This window comes from Lotus japonicus, chromosome 6 (assembly GCF_012489685.1).
Source record: "Lotus japonicus ecotype B-129 chromosome 6, LjGifu_v1.2".
NCBI classification, from domain to species: domain Eukaryota; kingdom Viridiplantae; phylum Streptophyta; class Magnoliopsida; order Fabales; family Fabaceae; genus Lotus; species Lotus japonicus.
This window is the reverse complement of record NC_080046.1, coordinates 360,078-380,294: the sequence shown is the minus strand read 5'-3', so window position 1 is coordinate 380,294 and position 20,217 is coordinate 360,078. Positions and strand designations below refer to the sequence as shown.

Genomic DNA, 20,217 nt, shown 5'->3' with positions numbered 1-20,217 from the left:
CCACTGCTTCGGCTTCTATCCATTTGGTGAAGTAATCAACCGCCACGACGATATACTTCATTTGTGTCTTCGCTACTGGGAATGGTCCCAAAATGTCAGTCCCCCACATAGCAAATGGTCAAGGCGCCATCATGGTGGTTAATTCCTCCGGCGGAGCCTTATGCAAGTCAGAAAAGACTTTGACATTTTTCACATTTCTTAACATATTCCAGACAGTCCTTCTTCATTGTGGGCCAGTAGAATCCTGCTCTCAAAACCTTTACTGCCAAGGATCGCCCACCAATATGACTGGAGCATACTCCTTCGTGGACTTCCGCCATTATTCCCGGGGCATCATTGGTGTCCACACACTTCAGCATAGGAGACATAATGCCTCGCCGATATAACTCACCATCTACCAGTGTATAGAAACTGACCTCTCTACGTTTTGCTCTTGAGTTCAAGTCGTCACCCTATGGAGGGTTCTGTATAAAAATCTTGATTGATTCCATCCATGAAGGCTCGCCTTCACTTATTGACTTTACTGCTTTGAACTTCACTTCCACTAAATCAATACTTGGGCGAGGCAGGGTTTCTTGAATGACTGTTTGGTAATTGCCTAATCGCCCTGTACTTGCCAACTTTGCCAGCACATCAACCCTCTCATTTTGACCCCTCGGGACATGCTCTATTCTAATGTCTCTGATTTCCATCATTAATCTGCGCACCACTTCCAAGTATTTGGAAAGTTGCGGGTCTTTCACCTGATACTCGCTCTTCACCTGTTTAACCACTAACTGTGAATCTCCTTTGATGAATAACTTTTGGACTCCTAATTCAATGGCTAGCCTTAAACCGGCGATCAGAGCCTCATATTCAGATTGGTTGTTGCTTGCCTTGAACTCGAATTTTAGAGACTGTTCGATTATCATTTTATCTGGACTCTCAATGGTTATCCCAGCCCCACTTCCAGTGTTGTTGGAGGACCCATCCACAGATAAGACCCATTCTCCTTGAGTTTTCTCGCCTTCCGTGGGTGTTAACTCCGCCACAAAGTCGATCAAACTTTGGATTGTGACTTGGCCCCTCGGCTCATATTGTATGTCATACTCTGATAACTCCACTGACCAGCTGACCAATCGTCCTGATAAATCGGGCTTCTGTAATACTTGCCGTAAAGGAACATCAGTTTTAACTTTTACTTGGAAACTTTGGAAATAAGGCCTGAGGCGCCTTGCTGTTTTCAAAATCGCCAAAGCCGCCTTTTCAATTTTCTGGTACCGCAACTCCGCCCCCTGCAAAGTATGGCTTACAAAATATATAACCTTCTGCTTATTTCCTTCTTCCTGAAGCAACACCGCCTTGTCAGTGACTGCTAAATAAAGTATTAAGGGACGCCTGGCGTTGGCTTGGAGAGTACCGGTAATGTTGCTAATGTTTCTTTTAACTTGGCGAAAGCTTGTTCGCATTCCTCTGTCCACTGAAACTTTGAATTCTTTTTTAAACATGTGAAAAATGAGGCTGCTTTGTCACCCGCCATTGGCAAAAAACGTGATAAAGCGGTCATTCGTCCTGTTAGACGTTGCACCTCCTTTACACTTGTTGGGCTTTTCATTTCCAAGATCGCCTTCCCCTTGTCTGGATTCACTTCTATCCCTCTTGAGGTTAACATAAATCCCAAGAACTTTCCTCCCTGGACACTTCTCAGGATTTAACTTCATTTGATATGTTCTTAATTGAGCAAATGCTTCCTTAAGATCACCGCCATGATCACCAGCCCTGGCGGACTTTACAATCATGTCATCCACATATACCTCCATATTCCTGCCTACTTGTCTTGAAAAAATTTTGTCCATGAGCCGTTGATACGTGGCTCCTGCGTTCTTCAAACCAAAAGGCATTGTCTTGTAACAATAATTCGCCTGATTGGACATAAATGTTGTACTTTCTTCATCCGATGGATGCATCATGATTTGATTGTAGCCCGAGTAAGCATCCATGAGACTTAAAAGTTCATTCCCCGACGCTCCATCCACAAGCTTATCAACATTGGGAAGTGGATACGAGTCTTTGGGACACACTTTGTTCAAGCTTGTGTAGTCTGCACACATTCGCCATTTCCCATTGGATTTTTTGACCATCACAACATTGGCGAGCCATGTTGGGTACTGCACCTCACGGATAAAGCGGGCCTTGATTAGTTTCTCCGTCTCTAATTGTACTGCCTTATTCTTTTCATCACTCATTTTTCGCCTTGGCTGGATGACTAGGGTCGCCCCTGGTCGAATGGCCAATTTGTGAGTGATCACATTGGGGTCAATCCCTGGTACATCATTGATGGTCAATGCAAAGAGATCCAAATTATCACCCAGTAGAGTAATCAATCTTTCCTCTTGCTCCTTTGTTAAACTGCTGCCAATCTTTAAAAATTTATCCTTAATTTGCACTTGCTTAGTTTCTTCCAGAGGTTGTGGGCGGAAATCATCAGCATCGTCTCTTGGATCCAAACTAAATCCCTCGTGGAAAGATTTCTGTGATTCTGTGACTTTCTTTGGCGGCCTTACGCCCATAGAGCGCCACACTTCTTAAATAACATTCTCTTGCTGCATTTTGGTCCACATGCAATACCCCGACCTTTCCATTGCAGGCTGGATATTTAACAGTCAAATTAGCAGTTGAAATGACCGCACATAGCTTGTTGAGGGTGTCCCGCCCCAAGAGTACATTGTAATTGGCTCTGCAAGCCAAGACTAAGGACTTCACTTGAAATTTCTTTACGAACTCTCCTTCGCCAAAGGCAGTTGGTATTTCCACGTATCCCCGCACAGTGACACGGTCCCCTGTAAATCCTACCAAGGTTCCTTTATACGGCCTCAAGTCTGATTCTTTTAACCCCAGGCGATCAAAGGCATCTCCATAAATGATATCCGCCGAAGATCCCTGGTCTAAAAATACTTTCTTCGTCACGTAATTGTTAACCCTAATTGTTACCACAATTGGATCGTTGTCATGGGGGATCAAATGCGCGAAATCCTGAGGGGTAAATATAATAGGGGAATGATTCACCCAACACTCGCCTTCGTTCGCCTCATGTACTGAGTGTACTGCCGCCACATAGCGTTTTCTAGCCTTACTTGAAATTGCACCCCCGCCGAATCCTCCTGCAATAGACGAGCATTCTCCAACAGGATCGCCTAACTCTTCAACCAACTCCTTCCCTTTGCCTTTGTCCCCGTGGGTTATCTTAGCGGTCTCTGGCGTTGTTGTGTCTTTAACAAAATTTGCCAAATGGCCAGCCTTAATCAAGCGATCAATTTCCCGCCTCAAGTTCCAACAATTATCTGTCGTATGCCCCAACGTCTTGTGGTATTCGCACCACCTATTGGTATCCACATTAGCCGGGGGCCGTCGTGGTGGTGGCGGATACTGCACAACGTTTGTCTGCCCAACTGCCCTTAAAATGGTACTTAAGGGTGCATTCAACTTAGTAAGTGGGACTGGCGCTGGCGAAGCACCATGCTGACCAATTGTGGCTGCAGCGGGACCTTGGGAATTTCTGTGCCATGTATTTTGAAAGCCAGGTTTGGAGTTTTGATATGGTCCCGGTCTTGGTACACGGGGGGTTTGCGCTACCCTGGTTTCCTTCCCCGCCTTGGGTTTCTCCTGTGGAACACCGCCAGACTGAGACTGCTTGCGTCCTTCCTCTCTTTCTTGTTTCTTCTGATCATCTTGTTCAATCAATATGAATTCCTGTACGCGAGCACGAAGATCCATCATATCTTTCGCCGGCCGCCTTGTTAGGTCTCTATTCAAATCTCCCGCCCGAAGACCATTTTTGAACGATGCCAAGCATACATCCGGGTTATCCTCCTCCAACTGCACCGCCATCTTGCTAAAGCGTGCCATGTAGGTTTTTAATTTCTCGCCTGGTTGCTGATGTATGCTGATAAGATCAAACATTGTTGCTTTTGTGGTTTTATTGGCGGAGAATTGAGTCAGAAACTTAGTAGACAGATCAGTGAAGTTATCGATGGAAAAGGGCGGTTGTCGGATGAACCACTGCATCGCCATGCCCTTGAACGTGGAAGGCAATAATCGGCATTTTACCGCATCCGTTGCCCCGCCGATCACCATTTTAGTGTTGAAATACCTCAGGTGCTCCATAGGATCAGATTCGCCCGAAAAGGCGTCCAATGTCATGGTTTGCAGGTGCTTTGGTATGTCCACCTTGGTGATGGCTGGAACAAAAGGTTGAAATTCAACTACGTCCTCCGCCTCCAGACGTTGTCCCTGCTTGAAATCTTGCCTCTGAGTAAGATACTCAACTTGGGCTTGCAACTGCTCGTTTTAGGACTGCACCTTCTGTAAGGTATCTAACATTTGTTGCAAAGCCGCAGGCGTGATACCCGTCACTGCCTCCTGCGCTCTCCGTGGAGCAGTGGTTTTAAGATCTTCTAAGTTCACGTAGTCAGGCGGCGTTGAACGCCGCCGAACGCCTGGATCTGATTTAGCGATCAGATCTGAAGGTCTTCCCGGAGCTGCATTCACCAGCGACGCTGGCGATGAATAAATAAACAATAGAATGGCGACATACCTGCAATCAGCGAAAGACAATATCACGACACATCGGGCGACAAAACAGTATATAAAAACATTTCGACTCAAGTTACCTGAGTCTCATGTCTTGGGGGCATGTGGACTGGGCGGGACATAAAGTGCCCGCCCAAATAGGAGCAATCACGCTAATGAAGACAGCCTGGCGAGAATCAACGACACGGTGTAATAGCTTTGCTCTTCCTCAGGTGGACCCGCAAGCCAGCTGGAAGATTCTCTTGGATTTGTCTTATATGCATAGGGGTTTGGGCCCTGATTGTCAGGCCCAAATATAGCAAAAATCCACATCATGACCGCACCCTCTATAAAAGGGGAGGTCATCAACTTGTACCAGACGACTTTTTAGCATTAATGAGAATATTCCTTTTATGATAACATTGCTATTTTGAGTGTTCTGCTAGGGTTTACTTTCTGTCATTATCTTACGTAAGCTTTCCCTAATACAGAACATTAGCTAATGGCTATCTCATAAAGGTGTTGAGTGTTGACAATGTCGTGCATTTCTAAAAAAAGTATGTAGCATATAGTTAAAATTTTATGAAATAACTTCTATATCTAAATCATTATTGGAGGTGTATGTCTTTACCACATGATGCCAAAACCAAAATATCAAGTTGGTTCACTTATGTTTTACAAGTAGCATCCAGAGACAGATTTCAACAGCGGTCACCTGTTATGGTATGACTTTTAGGACTTCAAAGAATAAGATCAAAACAATTAAGCTTTGGTATTCCGTGATACTAGAAATGCATGAGTATCTTACTATCTTTTTCCTGAATATCTTGCCAAGGGTCCTTGTTTGTTCTCTCTCTTATGTCAGTTGCAATGTTCATTTATTTCCTCTCGTTCTATTTATGCTAGTTTTCTTCAAAGGATTCTCTTTCCTTGTCCTCCTTAGGACAAGGGTTTTGGACTTGGAAACTTGATGTCTTAGAACATTGCTTTGGCGGGAAAATGGATATGGAAGTTTCCTTTGGAACCTCATCACATTAAACAAAAGAAATTTTTTGGCCTGGGCTCCTTAGCCCAAATATAAGGATTTAGTTTCTTCATCACACTGTAGTTTTATTGTGCAAATATTTTCTTTCCATAGTTTCTAACTTTTCAATGAATACTACCTTTAATCTTGATAAACCCCTTTGAAAGTCCAAACATCCCCCTCAAGTGGGGTCTTGTATTTGGTCAGCAGTGCTTAAAAGAAATAATACTTATTACTAACATGAAAGACGTATAGCAGGTTTACAGCTCATTAGAGGCCACTTCTCCTGATATGTATGCTATTGCAAGCTCAGAATCACTATAACTATCCTAGCACTGATATCTTGATCAAGCACAATGTATATAATCAACAGGAATATGATGCAACACATCAAATTATAATAAATTTAAAACGTATGGTCTTGACTAAATGCTCGGGCACCAAGGAAGATGTCATTTACCTGTAGTTTACAATCAACAAGCTATATCCAAGTGAAGAAAGAAAAGCCAATGGCTTTGAAAAGCCTGACAATGAGACAGAGTGCGGTCCTCCATGTAGGACCACAATTAGTGGATCACATGTGTCACTTTTCTTAGTTTTTGATGACACAAATATAGACTCATAAGGTTTACTAGCACCTGAAATTGAAGTTGAGATAAAAAAAATTCAGAATAAAATTAAATTCCTCAATAAATTTTTTAGTATGGCCATACTAACTTACATGATAAAATCAAAGGGTAAACAAATAAAATGTTTTTTGAAATTTCCTTACATTTTTCAATAACTCAACTTGGCCACCAATCTTATAGCACTAGGTATGAGCAAGATTTAGTGATGATATAACAGAATAACTATGAAGTAATTCCGTTTACAGTTTTTTCATGCAAGTTTAGCTATACTTAACCTGCTACCCATAAACCAAAAATTTAATTAGTTCTATTCAAATTTCTTGTTCTTCATTTTCTATTTTTTCCCATCTGATAACTTAGCTTAGCTATATTTCCATTTCAGCACCTTTATACAGGTGGCCATTTGATTTACAGATTTATATTATTATCATCGTGCAACTATCAGTCTTAATTTCAGCACCTTTATACAGGTGGCCATTTGGCCATTTTCTATTCTTTCCTTAACTTTCAAAGGGCCGTACGAACTAGGAAAAGACAGTAGAATAAAAAATATTTCCCATATGCCATACTACACAACTACAAAAATTCAATGAACATTATTTTCAAGGACTTCATCCTTTCTTCTCCCTGAGTGGTTAATTGGTTCTGTTGCAGAACAATTAAAGACACAAAGCTCCACATAACGCTATCAGTTGTATACTCACCAATCCGAACGCAAGAGTTACATTATGATAAATCTGTGCATTTAATCGCCTAAAAATCTAGAGTAAGGAATATACCTTTTGTTGTACTTTCAGAAGCATCCTTGACTGAGATCTTCATTACACTGAACATACGAGAGGACAACAATGATCTAACCTGTAGCCCAATTCCAACGGTACAATTTTAGCATAGGATTATTTTTATTTGCAAAAATTATCCATACAGATAATCCAAAAGGAAACTTAACCAAAACCTGGTCAGAGCATTTAAATATAGGATTTGATACATCTGACCAACTCCAGTCATTACTATCAGCTGCCTTCTTAACAATGGTTCCATACTTGACTTGAGGAACATCTACTGGACTGCTTGAAACTGCATAAAGTTGGACAAGTTAGAACTAAGTAACATTTGCTTCACTCGAATAGTAAGGTTAAAGATAAAATGAGCATCCAATGTTACCAGCAAGAATATTGTTCCCATCCAACGTAAGGAGACTCCAAGAGAAATTTGAGTCGGCAGGGGTAATACGTAATGTGTCTCCACTTGATTTGAAGAAAATGTACAGAGTTGCTCATGATTATTTGCGTAATGGTCAGTGAAAACATAAAAAAATCATACATACTGCTCTAGTTACCTCAACACATTGACAGAAAGTAAAACTTGACTGCTGTGCCAGATAGAGGGTATAATCAAAGTGTAGCCATCAGAAAGCCATGGATCACTAAGGATACTTGAACAGTAAAGCCCAGGGAAGCTGCCATCCTCAGCACACAGCACAACTGGAATCTTAAAAAAGTTATACAAAAAAGTCACAATAATTTTATCAAGAATTTTTACAGAAACAATAAGCACTTTTCATGTAGTAAACAAAAACTAAATTTGGAAAATATATTTTTACAAATGAGTTCAGATTTTAAAGATGCTTCAGTCATATGAGAACCTGAAAAACATCTATTCAAGACTACTAGTATTTAGGTTCTAATTTCTAAACCGTTGTTAACAGCAAGAAATCTGAGGCCAGTACAAACAGCCTCATGAAATTGATACCCGACAAGAGCAAGCAAGGTGCAAAAAAAATTTGTGAAAATTGAGATCAGGATTCGGAAAAAAGAAAAAGATAAGAAAGGAAATTAACTTATGATTTTGAATATGCTATCCATAGAGCATGCTTTCAAAATATTCTGTTCTATCAGTGAAGATACCAAAACCAACTTAAAATAGGTAATCCGAAGAGGAAACAATGATGGATGTGTACAGATATTCAACCAGATCAAACACTCATTCAACAGTTAAAGAAAAACCTTACCATTTGGCATGTTCTTGAAGCAAAACTATCACATGTATAATAAGAACAAACTATAATAGTCAACATTTTATGTATTCCAAATCATATTCTTAAGTGTATGATTGTGAAGAAGCTCATGCTGTTAATTGATATGAGAAAACTATAAAATAATACCAAGAGCAACGATAGATCATAAAGCTCGATGGCAACAATAAGATTAAAGTTAAACTGGAAAAAAAAAGCTTACCACATCATGAACTTTTGCAGATTGATAAGGTTCCACATCCCTAGGCCAATCAATTCTATGCAGTGAATTTGTAGCAGAATGGGCTCCCGAATCAACACAACTTCTTGCAGATAAAAATATAAGAAACTTTCCATCTGGGCTGGTAGAAAATTCATGCATTGGAATCAAGATCATAGAAACCAAATTCACACACTTGTCATTAATAACTCATTGCTTTAACATCTAGAAAAGGCTGAACAAGTTTCATGCGACTGAAAAAGATACAATATGTTTAGAATTGAGATAACTTACTGAGGTGAAGGTTTAGACTGATATCAGATAGGTTTTAAACCACATAAGTATTCATACTTTAAAAACTGATAATGGAGAATCTGTGATATTTTCAGGAATATTGGTCCCATAAATTCTGTTTCATATTCTTCAAATAATTAAACAATACTCTACAAATCCTTTTGAAACCAAAAAACAAATAAATTGTCAAAATGAAAAATAGTTTTCCCAAAAAAGTTCTTCATTCTGCTTTAGCAAACACCCCCCACCCTCAATGCTGAATGCTTGGTACAGCTCTCTGAATCTGGAGATTGATAGACGTGGAAATCAATCACCTCAAGCCAGAAACCCCTTACCTTCATCATTAGACAACTTTCCTATCTTGTCATCAACCTATACATTACTTGCACACTAGAATCTGGAAAACTATTTAAAATTCTATTTCAGCGGGTGTAAACAGAGCTATGAAAAATATCCTGACTCTGATATGCATAGCATAGGGAAAGTGAGAACCATATTACCTGAACCGTGGAAAGAAAGCGCTACTTATGGTTCTAGTTAGGTTAAACGCCTGGACATCTTCAACAGACCTGCATCAGCACACCTTCAAAATTCAGCCGAGCTCCAGCATAACCAAACTCAACAATAGGAAATAGAAACCAAAGTGGCTTACTGAATCTCAGTTTCATTAGCTTTTGACTTGTGTGGTGCTTTCACAGCATATACTGCACAAGGCCTGTTATAGCAGTACTTAATACCAAGTTTTCTTGTCTCAAAAGACCATCCAACAAAGACCAAGTATTGAGCAGAGCCTTCATTCGATGGAGCCCAGACAACTTGCCCAACACTCAAGGATTTGTCGATTCCTTTGACAGCCTGTACCTCACCACTGTAAAACCACTATTGTAATTAGTATTCTTTTTTATACTCTTCATTATTGAATGAATATATAAACTGTAGAAAACCTAGTGATATTCATGACAAAAAGCGCAGGCTGCCTCTTCCCCGCATATGTTTCTCCCCAGCCCTCCTCCCAATCCCCTTGACCTTTCCAGGTACCGTAATCCTTGTCATCAGAACCACCTTTCTTGTAGCCCAAATCATTGAATGCAGGCTTTGGAGGGGATGGCTCTTCGGCAACATACGCTATATGTGTTTCATCCGAGTTCCAAGAGATTCCCTCAAACCTATAATATCACAGAACAAGACACACACAATGACACAATCTTTTGGATTTTAATGCATTTAGTTTTGTATTATCATTCACAGCCAAGCCAATAGATAAAACAATTGCAATACCATCCATCAGTATACACTGACGCGTGCTTGGATTGGGGGATGTGGAACTCCTTTTCGAGACGAGAGGAGGTCCAAATTTCGAAGCAGGAAGGAGTACCTTCTCCGCTTTCGGGATTCCGAACAATTAAAAGTTTGGATGCAGATGGAGAAGGGACCATCACAGAGACTCCAGTCATCTCAACAGGGAATGGAGCCCACTCAAATTCCACGGAACCACTGTCACTTTGTTTGGAAATTGTAGACGACAGAATGAACTTCCTTCTCTTGTTGGCCAAAAGGTTCGGTTGACTCACGCAAAACATTCCCTGAGTAGAAGCTGAAAATAACGAATTTCCATCATCATTAGCAAGTAGAAACTAACTAAGTTGAAGTAAAGAAGAATGAGAAATGAAGAGAGAGACTTAGCATTACCATTACCACCAATGTGAGTGTCAGGTTTGAAAAGCCACGCCTTGTCGATGGTGGACATGGATGTGAATTCTTGAAGTAACTTAGAGGGAAGTGCGAATGCTTCTTCATCCAATACCGATGGGGATTCTTGACCTTTTGGATTATCCATGGCCGTGGCTGAGAATCTTCTGCTGCAGATTACATAACAAGGAAATAAATAAATAACAGAATAATGGAGAAGAAGCATCGTGTGATGAATGAGAGAGAGAGAGAGGGGTTACGCGATGAGAGAGAGTGGTTTTGGTGTGGTTGTTGCGTTGAGCGTGGAAGGGAAAGGTGATAGATACTTAAAAGGAACTGGAAGAGGAAGAGAATAAAATTGGGGGAAGCGAGTTGACGCTAAAAACCAGTGTGAATGAGTGCTGATGCTCAAGAGTGGGCTCCTGCATTCCATTTCCACATTCACTCTGGGTCCTTTCTTCTCCAATCCAATGTCATTTTAACATCTGTCCTTTCTCTTAAAAAAAAAACATCTGTCCTTATCCTATAATTGTTAATTTATTAGAGAGCGACCGGCTAAACAAATTAGTTCAGTAGTATTAGTTAGGTTAGTTGAGTGTGAATGTGTGGTTGGTTCAACGGATACGTGCTTCATTCTTTGACAAGATCTTAGGTTAAACTAGCATGAGTTCATCAGAATGAGTTCTCTCTCCTTTCCTCTCAAGTCTCAATCAAGTGGCTTATTCCTTTAAATAATAGTGGCAGTTTCTTATGGTGTTAATTTTCAGTTCATTCTCATTGCAGGGAGTGCCTATTTCTTCAGCTCAAAGTGGTTTGTTGTATGTAATGCCTCGTATCATCGGTTATCCCTTCATCAGCAGTTGCATACATGATAATATATTCGGAATGCTCTTATTTCGATTTATGCTGTGATTTTCAAGGAGCTAAATTGTGGTCTTTGATGGGGAAGAACATTAGCTCTAATAAGTGGTGATCTTACATATTATACGATCGTCATTTTGTCCCCTAACATCATGACTTTATTTCTAAAGAGCCTCTTTTTAATTATGTAGAAGACATACGTACAATGCACTGCAACCGGCACTTGTTCCCATGATTTAATAGTAATAGCCCTCCTCTATTCCCGTTTTTAAATCATCAGTGTATTTCACAATCATTCAGGATTAATATGTAAGTGACTAAATATGAATCTAGTGTTGCATTTCATTTGTCACAGGTATCATTTGCACTCTCCAAACACGTTTAAATATTGGTTACTGAATGTGAAGGGCAAGTCTTTACTTTACCCAAGTTGTGTAGAGGATAACAAAGTATATTCCCCATTTTGAGCACCAGGGATATGATAGAGTTTCCGCCTCAGTGCCACCAATCTTCCCTCTGTTGGCTCAAGAGGGGATCTTCACACCACATTGGACAAAGAGCAAACCACATATATGATATATGAATGAACACCACACCTTTCACCCAACCCCTTAAGGCATTGGGTGTATGAGTCCTTTCACTTATTTCACTTATATATTGCTCAATACTTTCATCTTTCTCCCAATGTAAGACTCTTACTCACACTTTTTTGCAATACTTGTTGAACCACACCCCAATATTAAGGATGCATTCCCAGTCGGATTGTGGCCTGCAAAGTTATCAGATAATTTAAAAAAAAAAGAATCATACTGTATTAAAATTATAAACCATGATTCTATGCAGTTGAAAGGCAAAGGGTTTAAGTAGGACTTGTCTTCCTTTTGAGTGCATGAACATCATTTTGAAACATAATGGTTTTGACCTCTACTCCTGTCTCTTTTAAAGCCCGGGCATACTAGACATTCAAAAAGTGATAGTTTTACTGTCACTCATACAATACCAATAACGAGACCCATAAAACTATACTTCAAGCTCATAAAATCTTACTTGCAACCCATCAAAAATTGGAACACGAAGATCTTGAGCACCTAATAGGAAAAGTGTTGGTGCTTTTACCTGCAGAATTTATTGAAATAAAACTACAATGACATAAATCACCTGTATCTAATATGATATATCATAATCATGATTTAGACATATTTTATCTTATCAATTCATCATGAAATTCAATTATATGAAATATTAGAATGTAGGGTAATGAATAGAGAGATATACTCATATACCACTCAATGCAGAACTGTAATTAGTTGACATGGTTTTTCAAATCACTCTATTGGCTGAATTGTTCAGTAAGGTTAAGGTGAGAATCTCAACATGTATCTTAAGGTGAAAAACACTCCCCTTGGGAGATCCACTTCTCCATGGGAATACAATACAATTTAGCTACATAAAACGTGAGAGAAAGGAAAGGAAGGGCAAAAGGAGATGAAATGCATGCTTTGTATCTGTTTGAAAGAAAAAACAATTTAGACCATACTGTTTTCTCAAAATACTAGGAAGATACAAACTAAAGAGCACTTACTGGAGCTAATTTAGTGCTTTTTCTAGTAGAAGTTCCAATAAGTCAATATCCAAATGGGCTCTAGGCCTCAGAAAGACATTGAAAGGCTTGCAGGGATTATTGATGCTCAAAGGCCTATACTAAACCTTCTTGTGGCCTTCTAATTTATCTGCTGCTGCCACAAACTTCTCCGGTTCCTGCAGCAATTAGAAAGCAAGAAAACAATGCTCTATGGTCAACAAAAGTCACCACACCACGGAAAATTCACAAGTATCAGTCTCAATTGAAATAAGAATCCCTTTTGCCATTTAAGTATACATTGTTATTTTTTAAACCATTCTAATTGCTTAGTATATGTTAGGCTTCTGAAAATAACTATATCCCATAGCTTGTTACAATACCTCCCCCCCCCCCCCCCGTTTGTTTTAGTTTTTGACAATATTTCCAATTGCAAGCTTCTTTTAATCCATCACATACCTCTAATAAACAATTTCTACAACAAAAATAATATAAGTTGCTTTCACTTTGGTAATAAACTCTAAATGATGTTAACCACAACAGGTCCAAGGCAAAGGATAACTAGTAGTAGTATAATAACCAGTTAAGGGATGCTTGACAGACAATGCAGAGTTCATATATTACAATAAAATTGGTATTGCAAGAAAATGAGATATAGAACATGTATAGATATATGGATATGTCAAGTCACAGTAATTGGGCTTATTTCACCTGGCCAATTAAGTGGGTTGTCAAAAAACCACCATGTGAGTTACCCATCACTGTAATCTTGGATGGACTGGCAAGACCCAAATTGATAACTTGATCTATAGCGGAGAGAACATCATTGACATCCTACAGATGAAAAACTAAAATCAATACCCTACCAGAAAGTTCTGTGTACTTACTTATAAAGTAAATGTTTGCTCAAATAGCATTACCAAAAATTATTTGACTTACCCAAAAATAAAACTACGTATCTTGAAGTAGAAAATAATAAATACCTGAGACCCAACTTTTCCTGGAAGAGATTGTAATGCTTCCTCACCGAATCCCAATGAACCTCTGAGAAATATTAACAAATTAAGAAACCTTAAAACAGTCAATTAGTAGATAAGTCTTCATCCATAAAGGCTAACATTCTTTCCTAAACTCTATAAATTCACTTTTCCTGGAAGAGATTGTAATGCTTCCTCACCGAATCCCAATGGGCGGAAATTTAAATTATATATTAGAATAATAGGAACAAGGATCGAACTCTAGACCACTTGGTTATAGAGACTCTGATACCATGTCATGAACCAACTATCCCAAAAGCTTAAACTGTTGGGTGAAGAAGACACATGAATGGTTTTATCTCATATTTCAAACAGGAACCAATAGAAATATGAAAGAACTCGTCATACTTGGCATGATTTTAACAATACTGCCCCTTACTAATGCTTGGAAGTTCAGGAGTACATATTACCTGGAATTTACAATCAGCAAGTTGTATCCAACTGAAGATAGAAAAGCCCAAGACTTTGAGAAGTGTGACAAAGTGACATCCTGTGGCCCTCCATGAAGAATCACAATTAGTGGATCAACTACATTCTTGTTCTTGGTTTTAGATGACACAAATATAGCTTCAAAAGGTTTAGCAGCTCCTGAAATAAAATAAAATGAAAAACATAGATTTTAACGAGACAGGTATCTGATCCCAAAATTTGATTGAGATCAATGGCTATGACCAACTAAATGGTTGCATTGTATGGAGACGATCTTAATCATTTTAAGGTGTCATGTGCTTTCAATGGTTACATAACTAATGATCCATAAAGTTTTCTTATGTCTACAGTTACAAATGATTATACTTTGCCCCTTATTGCTTATCAAAAAAACTTGTGCCCTTATGCTGAGCACTGTAAACTACAAAGCTTAACCCTTCTCTAATTTCTTGTTCTTCATTTTACCAGTTATTTCATTTTAAATCAAGCTTTCCCAAGATTTTAAGAAGAACCTAAGAGATTGCATTATCCTAAAGCACAAATCAAAAACTATCTTTTGTTCTTTTTCTATGTTGAGAGGTCGTGTCACGTGTGTCCTAATGGTAAGGGAGGAGGGCAGAAACAGTAAGAGCCTGTCTGTGACAGATACCAGCCAATAATAAGAAGAAAACGGATATTATTCGAGAATAGAAACTACTACAGTTGCTGAGTAATTACTAATTAGAGAGTCTGAGAACATCGCCCTAATTCTCAATTACAAATGATCCCAAAGAGGTTGAACTATCTAACCCGTATTTATAATATTCCTTATCACTCTCTAACTAATTAACCAAATCCATTAAACTATCTACTAAACTACCTAACTAAACTAACCAAGAAAAGGGTTACCTATCAGTATGGCTTGATAAAATGTTTTTTTTTTTAATGTTTTGTTTTTAATGACAATAATAAATAACTTCTTTGTTGTTTACATTGTTTTCAATACAAATCTCGTAAACAGGGAATCGAGTAAAAACAATGCAGCATTTGTGTAATAAAAATTGACAATAGAAAATGTTTTCTCAAGCCAAACAAGCCCTAAGATTTTCTATAAGGATAATCATTGCTATATAAATCAGATTAATTCACCTCATTATGGACGAGCCATATACAGATTGAATTTCAAGAGATGGAATCAGATGCCTCAACTAATTTGTGAGAATAAAGACATGAAATTTAAAACATGTCTCAAATCTCATTATGTCATTCAACATAATCTAAATATCCATGAGCAAGAAACCAAAGTAATTTAAAGACATTTTGTTAGACCATCATAAGCATCCTGGACTGGGATCTTCAATATGCTACACTGGAGAGAGGACAGCAAAGATCTAACCTGCATCCAAAATCCAGTGATTCACTTCTAAGTATACAAATAATATATTTTTGAGACAACAGTTTTTATTAGTATCTTAAAAGAAAATAGAATAAACCTTGTCAGAGCATTTGAATATGGGACTGGATATATTTGACCAAACCCATGTGGTATTTCTGTTTTCCTTCCTAATAAACATTCCATATTTGATTTGAGGAACATTGACTGGACTGCTAGAAACTGCAAAAAATAACAACAAAATGGAGAAAACATGCTTCTCCGCTTCAAAAGACCAAAGTACTGATAAGCCGAGCATTTTTTGTTACCGGCAAAAATATTGTTCCCATCCAGCGCAAGAAGATTCCACGAGAAATTTTTGTCTGCTGGGCTGATATGAAGTATTTCCCCACTATAGTATGATAAAAAAATGAGTTCATCATAAATAATACATAAACCTTCAATAAATGGATAGAAAACATTCCTATTGTTAAATATTTATTTCAATACATCAACAGATAGAAGAACTTCACAGCTATGCCAGACGGATGATATGATCATTGTGCAGTTATCGGAAAGCCAAGGATTATTGTGGATAGTTGTACAATAAAGCCCAGGGAAGCAACCATCCTCAGCACACATTGCAACAGGTATCTTCAAAATAGATTTAAAAGCCAGAGTCATCAGATGACCAAAAATGCACTCAAAGACTTCCTTTAAGATTACACATTGAAAATAAATACGTATACTAGATGTTTCAAACCAATGTTATTGCTTGGCAAGATAGAATAAGCTAAGAATACATTTATATTATCTTATTTATGGCACCCAAATGACATGTCATATTTGTTCTTTGAAAATCAACTTACAGCAAAACACAAAATAATACCTTAAGAGTTAAGAGCTAACCATCTATCAAGTAAACTAAGTGTCTACCTTATAAAACATTGTGAATGATGAAAATTCTTTAATTACAGTATAAACAATCTCACATTTGAAAAAATACCTATGTGGCGATTTGTGAATCCAATGCCCTATACTACAATAGAAATATAGAATCTAGGGTCTCAATAAAAGAACTAGATGTGAAAGCAAATATGGAGTTCCAGTAAAACCTCTACCGTGCATTCTGAATAACAATCATGTTATTTAGCCAAGATACCAAAACCATTTGCCAAATCCTGCATTTATTTCAATATCTCTCTCTTAATGAATTCTTCTTTTAGTCCACAAAATGTTCCTGAAACTATTACAAGGAATCTTTGTCACAATAAGTTAAAATTTTGAAGGTGGCGTGGCCGCGTGGATATTTCACTAAACCAAATTCCCTAGAGTGCTTACCGTCGGGTAACAAGAAAAACATAACCTGTCTCACGGTCATTAAAAGTAGCAATGCATGAGTGTCTAAGGACTACAAACACAACAGACAACTAGACTGAACATATAATGTCCACAGTACGATGTTTGAGTTTCTCAAGGATACCTTTTAAGCAGAAGATCATTATCAAAATTTTGAAGCCCATAATAAATTATATGGTAAAACCTTAAATTAGTTCTCCAGAGATTAACACGGGAACACATTAGCCCTTCAAAAGATTTTTGTCATCAAGTTAAGCGCTCAAATACACAGAACAGTTATCAAATTCATCATTTTGTGTGACAAAATTAATTATCCATAAAGATGAACGCTGTGACATTTTAGATCTACAAGAACTCATTTGATGAACAAATAAAAAAACTCTTCGATAGAAAAATATGGTAATACTATAATTTTTGGAAGACTAATTCAGTGGTTTACTCTAAATTATAAAGTAATATAATCAAACCAAATACATCCAAATTAAACTGGCCACATAATAGCTTACAATGTCATAAGTTTTGACAGACTGGAACAGTTTTTCATCCGTTGGCCAATTGATTCTATGCAGTGAATTTGTAGCATTGTGCACTCCAGAATCCACAGCACTTCTTGCAGATAAAAAGACAAGGAACTTTCCATTTGGGCTGGTACAAAATTCATCAATAAAGGTAAGGGTGTTAGGGACACAACTCATACTGGTAACTGGAAAGTCAATATTTTATTAACATGAGGCAAGTCACTTTGACTGTCTAGAACATATATGGTAACTGGAAATCCATGAGACAGAGGTATTACAAAAGAAAACAAATGAAATTTGATGCAGAGAAGAACTTTGATGATTTCTGCAAGAATGAGGTACAAGCAGCCATGTCATAATATAACATTTCTAACTGAAAAAAATAGTGTAGATATTGTCTCTGTAAACTGTGGGAACGTATAGCTAGAATGAGAATCACTATGCTAAAGCAGTGGCTTAAATTGGTCGAATACGTGAATAACAATAAAGAAGGAGCAAAGACTAACACGAAGATGATTCTTCTGCTACATATGCGACAGAGAAGAATTAAAGAAGCTATCATGAATCATTTCTAACATAACACCAAGTTATGCCTATTAAGCATTCTTGAGTTTCATAATGACTGTAAGTGCTAAGTGAGTAAATAACTCATAAAGCCACTAGATGATTACCTCTCTTAGGCAAAAGGAATAGTAGTAGACAGTTTTCTATAGCACACGAGTTTCATTACTGACAAATTAGCAATAATAAGAAACTCTGTTCCTTTCAACTTTGATACAAAAGTAACTTTCAAGAAATATTTTTCATATTTGTTTTCCAGTAAATGGAGAAATAATCTATCGTGTATACAGATCTTTATAAGTTCGAAAAAACAAAGGCAAAAGAACTTCTTGAATAGAAATTAATTTCGTAAACTTAACGCACTCTTTCTACTTCAACCACCGTCCACTAGACCCTACAGTTTAGTGCCTGTCACTGCCGTTGACTGCTAGCTTGATATAAGTGGGGAGAACAACTGAATCTAGCCACTGATCGTCTTTGACTACATATTATATCCTATTTTAAACAAACATGCGTGCACACCAAAAACTAGAAACTTGTGCAGAAAATGTTTGTTCACCCTCAAGCATGAAGCATATGAAACAAATGGAGACTAATATATAAATGGACACTTATAACCTAATAAATATTGGACTGAAGTTCTAAACACTACCTGATTCAACCAGCTTACCTGAATCGCGGAAAGAGTGCACTGCTTATGGTAGGAGTAAGGTTCAGTGCATGAAATTCTTCAGTTAAGCTACATGTAAAACATTAGTTTCATAAGACAGTTCAGAAATAACCAAAATTAGCTACAAATAGACACTTCCTAAAAGGTTTGGGGGAACATACAATATCTTACTGAAGTGACTCACCACCGGTCCTTCGGAGACTCATAATGTAGTGCTCTAACAGCATATAATGCACAAGGCCTGTTAGAGCAGTACTTCATTCCAAGCTTTCTTGTTGCGGATGACCACCCCACAAAAACAAGATATCGGTATGAGTCTTTGGTAAATGGAGCCCATACAACTTGACCAACACTCAAAGATTTGTCAATTCCTTTAACAGCTTGTACCTCTCCACTGTGAAAATCCTAGTCAAACTAAATTTTCCTAACATAACAGAGTAATGTATCTAAATATTATCTGACATGATGAATAAACCGGTTGATGTTGATAGCAAAAAGTGCAGGCTGTCTCTTTCCAGCATATGTTTCTCCCCAATCCTCCTCCCAGTCCCCTTGACCTTTCCAGCTGCCAAAATCCTTGTCTGCACTACTACCATCCTTCTTGTAGCCAAGATTATTAAATATGGGTTTTGCAGGAGAGGGCTCTTCTGCTACATATGCTATGAACGTTTCATCCAAGTTCCAAGAGACACCCTCAAACCTAAATTAAGATTAAAAAAAAAAGGAATGACTTTATCATGAGCAAGTGTCAGAGCAAAAATGGCAGGTAGCATTACCTTTGCAATTCAAAACCTAAGAACATTAGAAACCAAACAACTAATAACAGATGCTAGACATCTCAACTGGAAATGGAGCCCACAGAAACTTACAGAACTTTCACTTTCTTTTAGAAGGCTACATGACAGGATGAACGTCCTCTTCTGGTTTGCTAAGAGATGTGGTTGGGTAATGGAAAACATGCCCAGTGCTGTGGACAAAAACTCATTAGCATTGAGGATGAAAGAGGAAAGGAAGAAGAAATGAATGAATCTTAGCTTACTGCTACTGCTGTGTGTGTCGGACTTGAAAAGCCATGCCTTGTCAATGGTGGGGGAATTGAGTTTGGTGCCCCACCCCTTAGGCTTTGCACCCCACTTTATTAAATACGGAATTTAAAGTTCCGTATCAATACGGAAAATAAAATTCCGTATCTGTTTTAGTATATAATGAGTGGTTGAAAATGTGACACGCATGCTTAAATACAGTACGGAATTTTAAGTTCCGTATTCAATAGGGAGAATACGGAATTTTAAATTCCGTATTTGATAAAGTGGGGTGGCAAGCCCCATAGATAGGGTGTCAAACCCAACTCCCGGTGGGAATACTGGTGAATTGTTGAAGTATGTTGGAAAGAGAAGCATAGTCTTCCTCGGTGGTTGCACTTGCGTGTGCCAT

The 20,217-nt window shown here is 38.1% G+C and overlaps 1 protein-coding gene and 1 pseudogene across 3 annotated transcripts in view; both read right to left on the bottom strand.

Moving 5' to 3' along the window:
* The window catches only part of LOC130722319 (acylamino-acid-releasing enzyme), an 18,870-nt gene extending 8,001 nt beyond the window's left edge, over positions 1–10,869 (bottom strand). The window contains exons 1-12 of one of the 3 annotated variants that reach the window (XM_057573011.1): positions 10,679–10,869; positions 10,425–10,588; positions 10,008–10,323; positions 9,674–9,895; positions 9,382–9,597; positions 9,230–9,298; positions 8,439–8,577; positions 7,541–7,692; positions 7,366–7,448; positions 7,157–7,278; positions 6,981–7,059; positions 6,033–6,210 (exon numbers count right to left, since the gene is read on the bottom strand). In XM_057573011.1, coding sequence (XP_057428994.1) covers positions 6,033–6,210; positions 6,981–7,059; positions 7,157–7,278; positions 7,366–7,448; positions 7,541–7,692; positions 8,439–8,577; positions 9,230–9,298; positions 9,382–9,597; positions 9,674–9,895; positions 10,008–10,323; positions 10,425–10,588; positions 10,679–10,851 — 1,913 coding nt within the window. In that variant the 5' untranslated portion in view covers positions 10,852–10,869. Of the gene's footprint in view, positions 1–6,032; positions 6,211–6,980; positions 7,060–7,156; positions 7,279–7,365; positions 7,449–7,540; positions 7,693–8,438; positions 8,578–9,229; positions 9,299–9,381; positions 9,598–9,673; positions 9,896–10,007; positions 10,324–10,418; positions 10,589–10,678 lie in introns of all 3 variants that reach the window. The other 2 variants (XM_057573010.1, XM_057573009.1) reach the window with 2 other exon arrangements.
* LOC130722781 (acylamino-acid-releasing enzyme-like) lies at positions 10,704–20,217 on the bottom strand (annotated as a pseudogene).